Below are 14,679 nucleotides of genomic sequence, written 5' to 3'. Positions count from 1 at the left end.
TCCAAAAGTTAAAGTGGTATAGTACATGCTCTGTACACCCCAAGTGTAAATATGACATCAATCTGTGCATATCTGAGGAGGATGTACTCTGATGTCCTTAAAATCTTTTCACAAGTAGGGCTGCAAAAGACTGAGCTTTGTGTAAATTAGGTAATTTTTTGTGCTCGTTCCCAGGATTTGTGGATGACATCTATAACTTACCTACTTATTCAACTTACATACTACTTATCAAATCAAATCTAACATTTTGCTAAAAGTGATTTTCTTCAAAGTCCCATTGTGCAAAGAATTTAACCCATTCTACAGACCTTATGTGTGTATTAAAGCCTGTCATTTCTTGATACATGTGTTACTACCCCAAAATTACACTATTAAAGTGCCCTTGGGGAGGAGCCTAGCGCGCAACCAAGATGGCCGCGTAGGTGCGAGGCTCCCGAGGACCTCCGTGACCTCCTACATAAATCCTGAAAATATCCTGTCCTAGATGAGGGGACTGTGTTGGTGAGCCCGAGCTGAGGTGTCACCCGTTTTCCGTTTCCAAATTGGACCTCGGACACCGGCGGGAGCACCGATTGAGGTTTGCGGCCTTCTCCACGCCGGCCCCCCGGATTGGAGTTGCGGGGCGATCCGGAGACAAAGTGATCAACGGCGGCGGGCAGGGCTGGGCGACTCGCGTACCCCGCACTTTCACTTTCGCTTTTGCACCCTCCTTGCTGCTTTGGCGAGGTTGGGTTGCGGGGCGGTGTGCGGTGGTGTGGCCTCGTTGGGGTGCCCTGCTGGCCCGCCGGCTGTGATCCGTCCTGCGGACCTGTGGTGGCCCCCCCCCCCGGAGCCCGTGAACTGGTTTGTCGGCCTTTCCCGAGGTGATTGGCGCGATTTGGGGACTGAAACCATGTCCACAAAGCAAGATGGCGACCGGGCAAAGGTGAAATCGACCCGCTGTGGCGCGGCCCACCAGTCCAACAGCATGGACCGCTACACCCTCCAGAAGGGATCTCCCGAGGTGCCGCATCGGTCCCCTGAGGGCCCGACTGATGCTCCTACGCTGCCCGCGGATCTGACCCTGCGAGATATGGGCGCTATCGCCGAGATGAAGGCCTCGGTGGACCAGCGCTTTGACACACTGGCGCAAAAGATTGACTCGGTCCACGTGGATGTTGGCCTGGTGAGGGCCGATTTATCCAAGACCAATGACCGGGTCGATTCTTTGGCCCACACCACTTCGGGCCTTACGGCGGACGTGGCGGCCCTCCAAAAGGAGGTGCGCCGGCTCGGCCAGGCGAGCGCCCTGATGGATCGTCGACTGGAGGATTCCGAGGGTCGGGCCCGGAGGAACAATGTCCGCATTGTCGGGGTGCCGGAGGGACGTGAGGAGGCGGCGGCGGACCTGTTTGTGGAGGATCTGATTCTCACCCATCTCCAGCCCCGGGGGCTGAGTAAACTCTTTGCGGTGGAACGTGCCCACAGGGTTCCCGGAGGAAGACCTAAGGCCGGAGCCCCTCCGCGGCCTCTCATTGCCCGGATTTTCAACTTTTGGGACAGAGACGCTATCCTTCAGACTTCTAGGCAACAAGGGCCGGTCAGACTTGACAATATGGATGTGAACTTCTATCCTGATTTCACCCCAGCGGTCCAGAAGCAGAAACTGAGCTTTCTCGGAGTCAAACGTCGTCTACGGGACCTGAACCTCAAGTATGCGATGCTTTTTCCAGCTAAATTGCGGGTGGAGGTGGATGGCCGCACGCACTTTTTTGATCGTCCCGAGGCAGCCGGGGACTGGTTGGACTCCTTGCCCGGGGATCGGGGCCGGGGGGGTGGGGGGGGCGCGGTTGGAGGGGAGGGCTCGCCGGATCACGACTGAGGGACTAATAGTAGGCCTTGCTCTGGACAACATTGTCGTCATTTTTGACTGTTCGTTAAGTCTCCCTCCTGTGGAGGTGGTACGGGGTCTCTTGGGGGCTCTCCCTCCTCCTCTGGGGGACTAGTTAGTTTAATCATTCATGGGGCGACAGGCACACTGCACTTTGGGGGGGGCTATTTGGGCTCATGCAGGGGTGCAGGGAGGGGGGAGTTCGGTTGGGATGGGTGGGTTGGGGTGGGGTGTTGTTTGTTTTTACCGCAAGGCAAACCCTTTATTGTATTTGTGTTTTTAAGGTGCTCTCCGGGGGACAAATGATGGCTTCTGTATGTGATGGGGGGTAGGGACCTGACTTTATTGTCCTGGAACGTTAACGGACTGGGGGATAGGATTAAGCGAGGTGTGGTCCTGCAGTATTTGAAACGACTTTCGCCAGATGTGGTCTTTCTGCAGGAGACACACCTTATTGGTAATTCCTTTTGTGCCATGAATCGGCGTGGCTATCGTTTGGTGGCCCATTCGGGCTTCACGTCGGGCTCGCGGGGGGTGGGCATCATGGTGAAGAACTCGCTCCCGTTGGAAATAGACGAGGTGCGCCATGATGAGAGGGGACGCTACACTGTCTTAGTGGGGAGAATGGAGGGTAAAGTAGTTGTCTTTGTATCAGTGTACGTCCCACCGGGGTTACAGTCCACGACTTTTGCAGACCTAGGGCGCCTCCTCCTTGACCTTCCGGGGGGGCTTCTGGTGATTGGGGGGGGACTTCAATGCGGTGGTTTCTGGGACCGTGGATCGTCACCCCCCTAGGGACCTCCCCCGGGCGCAGGCGTGGCTGTCCGGCTTCTTAGACACACTGGGATTGGTGGACTGCTGGCGCTTAAAACATCCCACGCAGCTGAAGTACACTTTCCACTCGGGTGCCCATGGTAGCCTCTCACGGCTTGATTATGTCCTTGTCCCTGCGGCCTATGTTGGGAGGGTAGGAGAGGTGCGCCATTTGGCGCGGGGTATTTCAGATCACTCCCCGCTCCTGTTGCACGTTGATGTCTTCCCGAGGGGGGAGGGCAGAGTAGCTCCAATCAATGCCTGGTACCTGCGCGACCCCACCATTCGCGCTGATTTGATTAAATCCTTGCAGCGGTATTTCGATGAGAATGTGGGGTCCGTCCCTTCGGCTATCTCCCTGTGGGAAGCTTTCAAAACAGTTCTTAGAGGCGAGGCCCTCTCCTTTATTTCCCATGCCCGGAGGCGCGAGCAGGAGGAGGTGACCCGGGTGGAGGCTGAAATCGCTGAATTGGAGGGTGATCTAGAGGGTGGGGTGACGGATGCTGCACTACATGTCCTACAACTTAAGCAGGCGGCCTACAGGGCCCTCGTCACGGAGGCGGCCAGGGGCCTCTATAGAGAGCAACAGGGGCGACTGTATGATGTGGGTGATAAGGCTGGTAAACTGCTTGCATGGTTGGATAAAAAGGAGAGAGCGAGTCGTGTGGTTCCGCTGATCGAGAGGATGGATGGTGTGCGTGTCACCGAGCCAGAAGACATCGTCTCTTGTTTCGCGGAATATTTTCGCGAGGTGTATTCCCCGGTTTCTCCCTGCTCGGAGGATGATTCCCATGCCCTGCTTAGGGATATCGCGCTGCCTTCCCTTTCGGTGGAGGACAGGGTGTCGTTAGATGCCGCTCCTACCGCCGACGAAATTGCCCTCGCCATACGCTCGGTCGCATCCGGCAAGGCCATGGGCCCGAACGGCATCCCTATCGAGTTGTATAAGCTGCGACCGGATGTACTGGCACCCCACCTCCGTGCGATGTTCCTGGCGGCCCACTCGCTGGGCTCCCTCCCGCCGGACCAACGTCTGGCTACAATCGTGGTGATCCACAAGGAGGGGAGACCTCGAGATCGGGTTACATCCTACCGGCCTATCTCGCTCTTGAATGCGGAGCCCAAAATCCTCGCCAAGGTGCTAGCCAACCGACTGGTCGGCGTGGTGGGCGACCTGGTCCACCAAGACCAGTCCGGCTTTATTCCCCATCGCAACACGGCCCTTAATCTGCGGCGCTTGCACGGGGTGCTCGCGCGTGTCCCGTTTGTGCGGGAGCCGGCCATATTGGCGTCCTTAGACGCCACCATGGCGTTTGACACGCTCGAGTGGCCATACATCTGGGCCATGCTGGCGAAGTTTGGATTTGGCCCGGGGTTCATCAGCTGGGTCAAATTGTTGTATTCGGGCCCATTGGCGCAGGTGGTGGTGAATGGAAGAGTATCGGTCCCATTCGAGCTGGGACGGGGCACACGACAGGGCTGTCCCTTGTCGCCGCTCCTGTTCGCGCTGGCTTTGGAACCCCTGGCGGAGTGGCTGCGGTGGCACCCTTCCATCCGTGGTCTCCGTTGGACCCCCGAATATGAGGACCGCGTGTCCCTATACGCTGACGATATCCTTTTGTACCTAGCCTCCCCGCGTAAATCATTGATTGTCCTGGTTGATGTTTTGCGCTCATTCGGCCGCAATTCAGGCCTTGTCATCAACTGGGCTAAATCATGTGTGTATGTGCTTTCCGGGGAGGCTCCCGTCCTCCCGCGGGGCTGTCCGATCCAGATTGCCTCACAGGGGTTTCGGTACTTGGGGGTTTACATTACTCTGGACCCGGAGGCCCGCTACGAGCGGAATTTGCTTCCCCCCCTCCAGCGCTTGAAGGAGGACGTCGCGCGCTGGCGGCGCCTGCCGCTTTCGCCGCTCGGCCGGGCGGCATTGTTTAAGATGATGTCGTTGCCACGCTTCCTGTACGCTCTCCAGAATACTATGGATTTAGTCCCGGCGCGCTACTTCCGTGAGGTGGAGAGTCTACAGCGCCGCCTGTTCTGGGACGGGAGGCCGCGTATTGCCCTGGCGAAGTTGACGCTCCCATGGTACGACGGGGGGATTGCCCTCCCGGATATTAAACGGTATTACTGGGCCTCCCAGCTGGCTGCAATTAATCATGGCCTTTACGGGCCCGCCTTAAACCCGGCATTTGAAATGGACAAGATGCTCCTGCCTGGTGGCGATTATAATCGAGCGCTCTACTCTGGCGCGCCCGGCCCCCGCCTGACGGGACCTACGCGTGTCATGGTACGAGTATGGCACGCGGCTAACGCAGCTATGGGGTGGAAGGACCGTTTGACCCGGGCATCACCGTTGTACGCGTCTGAGAGATTGGGCTCCCTGTGGACCTCGAAGGGCTTCGAGAAGTGGGACATGATCGGCATCAGTAAAGTGGGGGACCTCTGGACGAGAGGGGGATTTAAAACATTCGAGACGTTGCAGACGGAGTTTCAGCTGCAGGGCAGTGAATACTTTCGGTACTTGCAGGTCCGTCACGCGCTGGGCTCAGTCTTCCCAGACGTCGCCTCCATCCCGGAGTCTTCCCCCCTGGAGGATAGAGTGCTGGATGGCCACGTTCCGGACAGCACGATCTCCCTTATTTACAAAAAATTGATTAATGACCGCTCGGGCCTGCTGACTGGCCTCCGCGAGGCTTGGGTTGCCGACGGGCTGGAGTTGGACGACGAAGACTGGATTTCCGCGGTGGCCTCTCCGAAGGAGGTGGCCATACCGGCTCGCCTTCGCTTCGTCCAGCTTAAGATACTCCACCGGGTTTACATGACGGGGCCACGGCTTCTGCGTATGGGCTATGCTGAGGATGGGTTGTGTAAGCGTGGGTGTGGTGCTTTGGCGACTTTTTTGCATATTTTGTGGGAATGCCCGAAGGTGGAGCGATTCTGGCGTGGTGTGCATGAGGTCCTGCGAGTGGTTACGCATGTTGCGCTGCTGCCTGAAGCGAGGAGATGCCTGCTGAATGTGTGGGAACCAACTGACTACTCGGTTCCGCAGACGCGATGGGTGACTCTGGGATATATGATAGCTAAGCGTGACATTGCTCAACTGTGGGGATCCCAGAGGCCCCCGGCGGTGTCGGCCTGGAAAGAACACATGGATTGGTGCATGTTCCGAGAAAAGGTGGTGTATGTGGCGAGGGGTAAGCATGGGTGAAGGTATGGGGCCCCTGGAACGCCTACCGCGGGGGTATCTGCGCGCCACCATTGCTGCCTGCGGCCTCACCAGCCCTGTCCCCTTAGTTGACTCCTTTCTTAGCCCCGAGCACGGAATTCCCCCAGTCCTCGATCTGTTCCCCTTCCCCTCTTTAGACTCCTGTGGATGGCTGGGGTCCCCCATTCGGGGAGCACGTGCTGTTACTGTCGATTGCAGGTTGCCTTGCGGGTGTGGTTTTTTGTGTTGTTTGTGTAAAATGAAACCGTATTGTGGGGTCAGAGTGATGTGGCCCACGACGCTGATACCTCCTGATTTTGCTCCTCTGCAACGCCAAGTGTTTTTGTATGTATGTCATATGCTCCTGTCATTCTAGCGGCCGGCCGGAAGGTTGTAGGCCCATACCTGTATATTTTTGAGATTGCAATAAACGGTTTCAAAAAAAAAAAAAAAAAAAAAAAAAAAAGTGCCCTTGGCTACCAAGGACAAAGATTGACATTTTATGCAAAAAAATCAGAATATACCACTACTGAAGCAATGTAAAATAAATCACAACACAAAAAGAATACCTCCACCTTCAAGAATTTCATGCATGCTTCCTTGTAGTGAGACGCAATTAGTTGGGGAAAGTAAAGTCAGCACTTGCCTCACTCCAAACGGGACAGCTGAGCTTTCCCAGATACATTTCCCCCTTTAAACTGCATTGGTCAACACATACTCCACACTGACAATCCGAAATTGATTGCATTGCCACATGATCCTTAAAATCAGTACTTCGTCATTACTTCTCCAAATTCTTTGAGCAAGGTTTGCATCTCTTAGAGAACATGGAGAATGAAGTCTGTCGGGTGAAACCTCTGTGTATTACACATTACCTACAAAACATTGCCCTTTTTAAAAACGTTCACCATGGAAAAGACACAACCGAAAATGTTTTGCATTACAGCACTGTGATTTCTGTGAAACACTATAGGCATAGTAGTGCAGAACGTTTTCGCCTTAAAGGCCACTTTAGTATCTGGATCACTATTATGTCCCGTTTGGATATGTGGAGGTGGAGGCCTACTTAGTGAGTTGTGCAGAATATTAACACCTCGGTTAGTGCACAGCAGTATTGCCCATGTTACTACAAATGCATTAATCTCTCCATGGAGCAATCAATAGTGAAATGATAAATCACCACCAGATCACACTTCCCCAATGATTAGAGCACCTCCATGTGCTGGAAGTAGAGAGATCAGGGGACTGTACCGTCCGGTGTGGGCCGATGACGGCGTTTTTTACATTTGGCGTAATCATGGTCAATCGAAGAGGCTGGGTAAGGTGGAGAAGTCAGACCTGGCCCAGAAGATGAGGGTAGAGAAGTCCCAGGGCCCGGCATGGTCCCAGCTGAAGAGTGAGAATCTTCATCCATCGTACACACCTTGTCCCTGCAGGGATGGAGAAAAAGGATGCTAGACAAGGGCAAGGAGAGAAACAAAGGCATATTTAAGTAAAGCATAACGTGCAGTTACATACCTGTAACAGAAGGCATCCACTGTGGGAATGTCCTACAGAGTCAAATGCTAAGACCGCATCCTATTATGAAGGGAATGACTTAGAACACTGTGCAACATTTTTGGATAGTGGACATTCCGTTTGTTTCATTAGATACATATTTCTTTATATATTTAACTAAGTCCTATCGTACTGCTGTACCCCATGAAGATTAATGCACTTTATAAAGAAAATGGAACCAAGTACAGATAAGGAAATAGCAGCAGGCCTCGAAAAATCTACTCGAACACTCGCTAGATTAGTCAGTTTTTGCCAGGGCGTGCTATTTTTAGGACAATACTGGCCCTTTCTGGCGAGAGAGCTGGCAAAGAACAGGTGTTCTGTTCATTCAGAAAGTGAATGAGCAATAAACATGCCTTTAAATCTTGTTTTTATCTTGTCACATATGCTGAACATTCAAAGAAAGATGTCAAATGTCAGCTTATGTCTTCTTACAAATTGCTGCTTATTTTATCCTGGAGGTTGGTGCTTACTTTTGTTTCTATGGCTTCTAAGTTTGAGGATTCTGTAAAGAGAACTGTCTGACAATTATGCTGGGGCACAGGGAGTGTGAAATGAAAGGCTGCAGCATGTCTGTTTTTTCCTATTTTTCCTAAAACGTCATTTAAATAGATGGTAATTGTAAATGAACTACAAAAATATAAAAAAATATATCGGCAGTTAGGAAAGGAAATTGTAATTCTGAAGTGGGATGGAATCAAAGATTTTAATAGGATCAAAACAAATCCAAACACTTTAGTTGGTGATGTGCAAATGATAAATATTTGCTGAGATCCTATTTCCACACATTATCGTTAGTACGCAGTATGGGAAATGGCATTTACAGCGATGGACTGAGCCACACGTGCCGTTTCCCCAAAAGCGAAACCACGCTTGCCTTAAACATGCATATGCTTTGACCACGTATATGCATTGTTAAGGCAGTGCATGGTCGCAATGGGCAGCAAGAGGAACAGTAAGGATCGGGAGAGGAAGCTCTAGGGTGTGGACTGATGGCTGGGGTGGGTTTCGGGGGTTGGGGTAGTTTTTAGGGCTGGGGGCCGGGTTTAGTGCTCAGGGTGGGGTGGCTGGGTTCGGGGTAGTTTATGGGGCTGGGGCTGAGATTTAGGGCTTAGTACAAGGGCCTGGGGCCAGAGTCGTTTTTAGGACATGGGGAGGGGGGGGGAGGACAGTTTTCAGGACTGGGGTAGTTTTAGGTCTCAGGGCGATGGGGCTGTGGTAGGGGTAGTTGTTAAGACGTTGGGCCACGTTTTAGAGCCCAGGAAAGACACTTTTCAGGGCTGGGGCAGTTTTAGGGCGAATGCATTTTGACCACACATTCCTTTACAAATCCTGCCTGTACAACAAAATTCTGAGGTATAGGCATGCATGGTAAAGAAATGGGTGGTTAAGAAGCAATAGTTGTTGAAACTGCGTTGTTGAGGCACGCGTGGTTTAGCCATGTGTGCTTCAGTCATACAACAACACTATATAGGTTAATCAGTTGAACTACGTGATAGTGAGAAATCTTGTGCCCATTTCAATGAAAAATGTGCTTTCTGTAATGACACTGCAACCATAGTATGCACTATTAATACATTTATTGAAAGTGAGAGATTTTAAACATTAACTGAGAAACATTCTTGCCACCACCATGGTGACAATGCTATTAGTGAACTAAGAGGCAAATCAGAGGGCCATATGTACTCTATAAGAGGGCTAGATTCGTATTATAAATGGAGCAAAAGTTTAGTCTATTAAATCAAAGAAAATAGTTTTTTGGACAACATACATGATGATCTCACTTATTTGAAGGTGGTCTCATATGTGATAACGAAGAAAAAGGTGTCTTGGTGAAATAAAATGTTTGCGTACGGTCACACAATTTGTAACCAGTTGATGGATCAAGTGCATTACAGCTCGGACAAGTAGATTATTCAAGTCACTTGCCCTGTGGGTCTGGTAACATTGGTAAACTGAACAAGTATCGGTAGCAAGGGACACTAATTGCCACACCACTAGGTGTTTTGCTTATTCAAAATCACTTATATAATAGGTACTTTTTCTGAAAAATGCCCACCTCTAAAGGCTAGCCACCAATATTAACCCTTCATAAAATCAATATATATACAAGAATAGATAGGCAACTTTCAGAAAAGAGAAAAAACATTTAGCACAGCTCAGTGCTGTATTTGCATCATACAGATGATTCAAGAGGTCTTTTTCTTATTTGCTATAATTCCTTTATTCAATTTCTTTCAGAATGTCAAACACATTTCAGCAGTCAACACATTTTGCCCAACATTTGGGCTTCTTCAGTGCATTTTCTTCAGCAGTGGTTTTTTGTCCTTCAACTTCTTATGTAAACCCATCATTATTGTGTGGCACACCGAACAGACAGCAGACTATCTATGTAACTGAAGAGATCTCACCCTTGAATACTTCCCCATGCATCAGAATGGATCCAGAACATTTTGGGCAGCATACTGATGCCATTCCGCTCTTGAATTGATGTGCATAACCACTATAAGCAGCACTCCCGCATACTGACATCAGTTGTTTTCAAGGCTGTCCACGCCCCTAGACACAGAGTCCCAACAGCAAATTGACATTGACCAGTGTGTAGATTCCTAGACTTAGGAACTTTTTAATGGACAGAGACCAATTCACAGAAAGGGGAGAATGGGAGGTCGGTGAGTACCCATAGGTACACCAGGGGGAGTTGGAAAGGATCAGAACAGTTGAAACATGGCCCTGTGGAACTTTTGGATCTACCTCAGTGTTATATGTAGTATTCATAGTAGTCATTTAATTCACTTGTACCTTTAAGTAGTAGAATGTCTTACTGTCAGTGATTCTAGAGTTTAGAATAGGAGTTGTAAGTAAGCATTCAGTGCTGTGACTTGTGCCTGTATAGTCGTGGGTTGTTTACCTCGTAAATAAATTCTCATCTTTCAACTAATGAAGCCTGTTGGATTTCATCAACTTGAATAACATTGGGAACGTTACTTTCTACAATTATTGGCGACGAGGATGGGATTGTCACACAAATAGGTAAATTATCAGAGGAGGAATGGTTTGAGGGTGCACGGAAAGATTCTTGTCTGGAAAGAGTAAAAAAATTCTTAGTTCAAGGGTGGCCATGTGATAGGAGTTTATCTATGCAAGACAAATGTTTCGAGCAAGTTGCGGCTGAACTTTCAATTGTCAATGACATTTTACTAAGAGATGATAAAATAGTTCCACCTGAGTGTTTAAGAAGTAAAATCATAGTTCTTGCCCATGACGGACATTTAGGAATTTCTAGTACTGTTAGGAAAATAAAGGATGTATATTGGTGGCCAGGCATAGACGGTCAGGTTAAAGCATTCGTTGATAAATGTCCTGAATGTTTGTGCTCTGATAAGCACTGGCGTACATCCACTTCTCCTTTATGTCCTGTTGAATGGCCTAGTGGTCCATGGCAAAAGTTAGGTTTGGATTTCTCTGGCCCCTTTAATATACTAGGTAATGATTGTAAATTTTTGATTGTCATAATTGACTACTTCTCTAAGTGGTTATATTTTTCATTTGTCAAGAGTTCTGATTCAAAATCAGCGATCTCCTTTTTGCAGCGTCTGTTCTTGATTGAAGGTCTTCCTTCTGAAATAGTAACTGACAATGGCACCCACTTCACCTCAAATGATTTTGAGAATTTTTTAAATGAGGTCTCAATTAAGCACATTCTGGTACCATTATATAGTCCGGCCTCAAATGGTTTGGTCGAAAGGGCCAACAAAATGTTGAAAGAAGGTGTACAAACTGCTATGAATAATGGTCTAGATGTGTAGAAGTATATCTGTGATAAGATTTGGAGCTACAATGTTACTCCGCATTCGACAACAAACATTTCTCCCTATATGTTGTTGAGAGGTAGGAAGCCTGTTTCTATGTTTAGTCCATCATGGCTGAAAGGTAAAGTGGAACAATCTAACTATCAGGGAATTGACTTGCAAAAAGTTAGGGCATACGTAAGTGGAAAACAGCAGTCCTGTAAAGCTAATTATGATGCAAAAAAACACGTTAAAATTACGTCATTAGTTCCGGGTGATTGGGTCCTTATAAAGAAACCCATTAAGGTCGGGAAAGGCCAATCTAAGTTTTCTGAACCAGCCAAAATTGTAAAGGTGTCCAAAATGGCTGTCATGCTACAAGATAGGGGATGGTGGAATCGTAATGCTGTAGTTAAACTCAAAAAAGAAGAAGCAAAGATTATTTGTGATAAAATGAAATCTCAATGTAAATATTCAGATTATTCAGATTGGTTCAATCTGGGTGATCTGGATTATAATGGTGACAAAGCAGTTATGTCTTCTTGTAATTCTATTCCATTGCCAAATGGGGGAGAAGGTGACAATAACTCCATGTCTACTCAGCCCTTGTGTACCAGCAATAGGGTTGTTCCAGAGAATGGTGGAGGTAGGAAAGGATCTGGTGACAACAAGGATGTGAGGCATAGTTCTCGGACGAGAGCTCCACCATTTCGAAATGATGATTTTGTGTACTATTAATTGATAGTCAGGTGGGGGAGAGTGATTTGGTTTGTTTAATTATGTATGAAAGGGGGATGTGTTATATGTAGTATTCATAGTAGTCATTTAATTCACTTGTACCTTTAAGTAGTAGAATGTCTTAGTGTCAGTGATTCTAGAGTTTAGAATAGGAGTTGTAAGTAAGCATTCAGTGCTGTGACTTGTGCCTGTATAGTCGTGGGTTGTTTACCTCGTAAATACATTCTCATCTTTCAACTAATGAAGCCAGTTGGATTTCATCAACTTGAATAACATTGGGAACGTTACTTTCTACACTCAGAGTCGCAGATGGCCCCAGGAAACTGTAGTTGTGCTGGGGGCACGAAGAAGTACTGTTCAAAAGTTTCCGGTCCAGTTTGACGCCTGGGGAAGTATTCAAAAGGTGAGGAATCTGCAGGTCTCTATCAGAAAAGATGGGCATGTCAATCTCAATTCCCTCCTTTTTATTGGTGGCTTTTCTCTCTATTCTGTGTTTGTCCCTCCCTTGAAGCACATTTTGTTTACCCTTGCCTTTGATTGGCTAGTGTGTAGCCTTCCATTGCTGACATCATAGAGCTCCCTTTTTTATTTCGTTATTTGTTTAGCACTCCATGGTAGTGCATATCATGGTTTTCAGAGTGACCAGCTCTACTTTGGTCCCCCATGACTCACCCCATTATCCCCCTTTTTACCCTTTATCCTGATTATACTTGGTAGCTCGCGGGATGTTGACGTTGGAGATGCCCTGGATGTTACCTCACTGTACTAATGCTGAAGGCTTTTAAACTTTGTCTACATTGTCAGGCCAAAAACAGCAACGCGCTGTGTTAAAAATATAGATCACAATGAAAACATCTATTCTATACTTTCAAGATGGTCGGCCAAAGCATATGTTGTTAATCGCTCAACGTTGTCAAATCAAGATGGATTGCCTTTGCCAATGCTTGTTTGAACTTCCTTCACTTTAGTTGCCATTGAAATACCAACACCCATCTGAACACTCACATGCTTTTGGCCTCTTTTGGTACCAGGTTATGATGTCCCAACATCAGAGTAATTGACTCACCTCTTCCTGATAGTGACAATATTATATTTTGTGTTGATTTCTGTATTTATTGATCACTGACACAGCCTAAAGCATCGGAACACTTTACTAAGAACACTTCCCTAAATAAGAAATAGGGCCATCTTAGAACACCACCAAAACCAGTTAACAACAGGAGACAAGCCTGACTGACTGAAGGAAAGTAAGACGTTTTTCCACTCCCTTCTAAGTTGGATGAACTGAAGGATGGTCCATTGACATGCATCTAAAAGGAGGTGGCAAACCTAATGAAGCTTTGAAGCATTGCCTTTCGAAGATAAAATGTTGGCACCAAAAAACAAAGGATTCTTCAACCATATGAGTTATGCTGCCCCCGCTTCCTCCATAGAAATGCTATTGAGATTTTAAACATACTCACCAGCATTGATTAATATGCAGACACAGGGCTCTGTAGTCTTGACAGCTAAATTTAAAGAAACTAAGCCAATGAAATTCTCAAAACATGATGACACATGATCAAACTTGTGGGACACAATCACAATCCTCGCGGCACTGTGAACAATTGACTTCCGTTGTACAAGAGGAAGTTTGGGTACGCCCACCACAACTGTGTTCCAACCATCCTTATTTAAGCCACAGTCTACAAGTGCTGTCCACCAGGGCCGGACTGGGAACCAAAACCGGCCCTGGCAAAGTGCTCGGCCCCCGTGCGGTCGAGCTGTTTGCCAGGGCCGGGTTCGGCTGTTTTTGTTACAGGGGCCGATATTGCAGCTATGCTGCAAAAATGGTCCTGTAACTAAAACGGCCCCCATGGACCCAAAATCGGCCCCCACCCTAACGGCCCACCGGGGAAACGCCGGGTGCCCGCTACAGCCAGTCCGGCCCTGCTGTCCACCTTACTGAACGTTAAGATCTATATTGTTAAACTTCAGGGCACTAAAAGGGACAAATAGGGCACTCAACTGCCCTGACTTATATAGAAAAGGCTGTAAAGCCGTAAACATTTAAGTGTCCTTCGTGATAAAAAGTGATGAATTCTTCTATTCTTGTGAAAAAGTAGGCCTTTATGATAGAATACCTGGGTATTTAACTTCCTTATTCCATTCATGATTTGTATGGTTCCACATGCACTGGACAATCCTGTACAACAATATCTTTCACTAGGGACAGTTGTAGATATCCTAGTTTAGGCATGTCACAAGTGTAAAGATTAATTTCATGACTAATTTATTGAACATTGCCTGGACGTTGTAAATTAATTTCTTAAAGATTATTCTCTGAGACAACAAAAACTGACGGTTTTCATCTGGCTCAATACGTCACCCAGGAGAGCAAAAGAGGCGTTAACCAGACCTACTAACGAGGGGGCATTCAAGGCTTCATCATAAAGAGAACGAGATCCTGGCCAAACAGATGCATCCAGCTTTGGCGTGGTCCAAATGCCTGAAGTACCAGCCCCAAAGCCATGGGTCCTGTCAAAGACAAAAATGACCACTGTCCCTTGCATTGTATCTTGTGGCTGCCACCTTGCCAGAGAACACTGGATTACCTCACTTTATTTTCAGTAAGGATGTTACTGAGACATTGGGATTTAGCAGTTTGAAATGGTAATGTTACACCCTACCCTACTCCCAGAATTTCCAATCTCAAATACCCCCAG

General features: G+C 48.1%; 1 protein-coding gene across 8 annotated transcripts in view; it reads right to left on the bottom strand.

Moving 5' to 3' along the window:
• CABIN1 (calcineurin binding protein 1) overlaps positions 1-14,679 on the bottom strand; it is a 1,566,474-nt gene that overhangs the window by 831,096 nt on the left and 720,699 nt on the right. For 6 of the 8 annotated variants that reach the window (XM_085634623.1, XM_085634621.1, XM_085634626.1 and 3 more), the window contains one exon: positions 7,140-7,318. In XM_085634623.1, coding sequence (XP_085490749.1) covers positions 7,140-7,318 — 179 coding nt within the window. The remainder of the gene's footprint in view (positions 1-7,139; positions 7,319-14,679) is intronic. The other 2 variants (XM_085634628.1, XM_085634627.1) reach the window with 1 other exon arrangement.

The sequence above is a fragment of the Triturus cristatus genome, chromosome 11 (assembly GCF_964204655.1).
Source record: "Triturus cristatus chromosome 11, aTriCri1.1, whole genome shotgun sequence".
In the NCBI taxonomy this organism is placed as follows: Eukaryota; Metazoa; Chordata; class Amphibia; order Caudata; family Salamandridae; genus Triturus; species Triturus cristatus.
The sequence above is the reverse complement of the archived record's forward strand: the minus strand, read 5'-3'. Positions and strand labels throughout refer to the sequence as shown.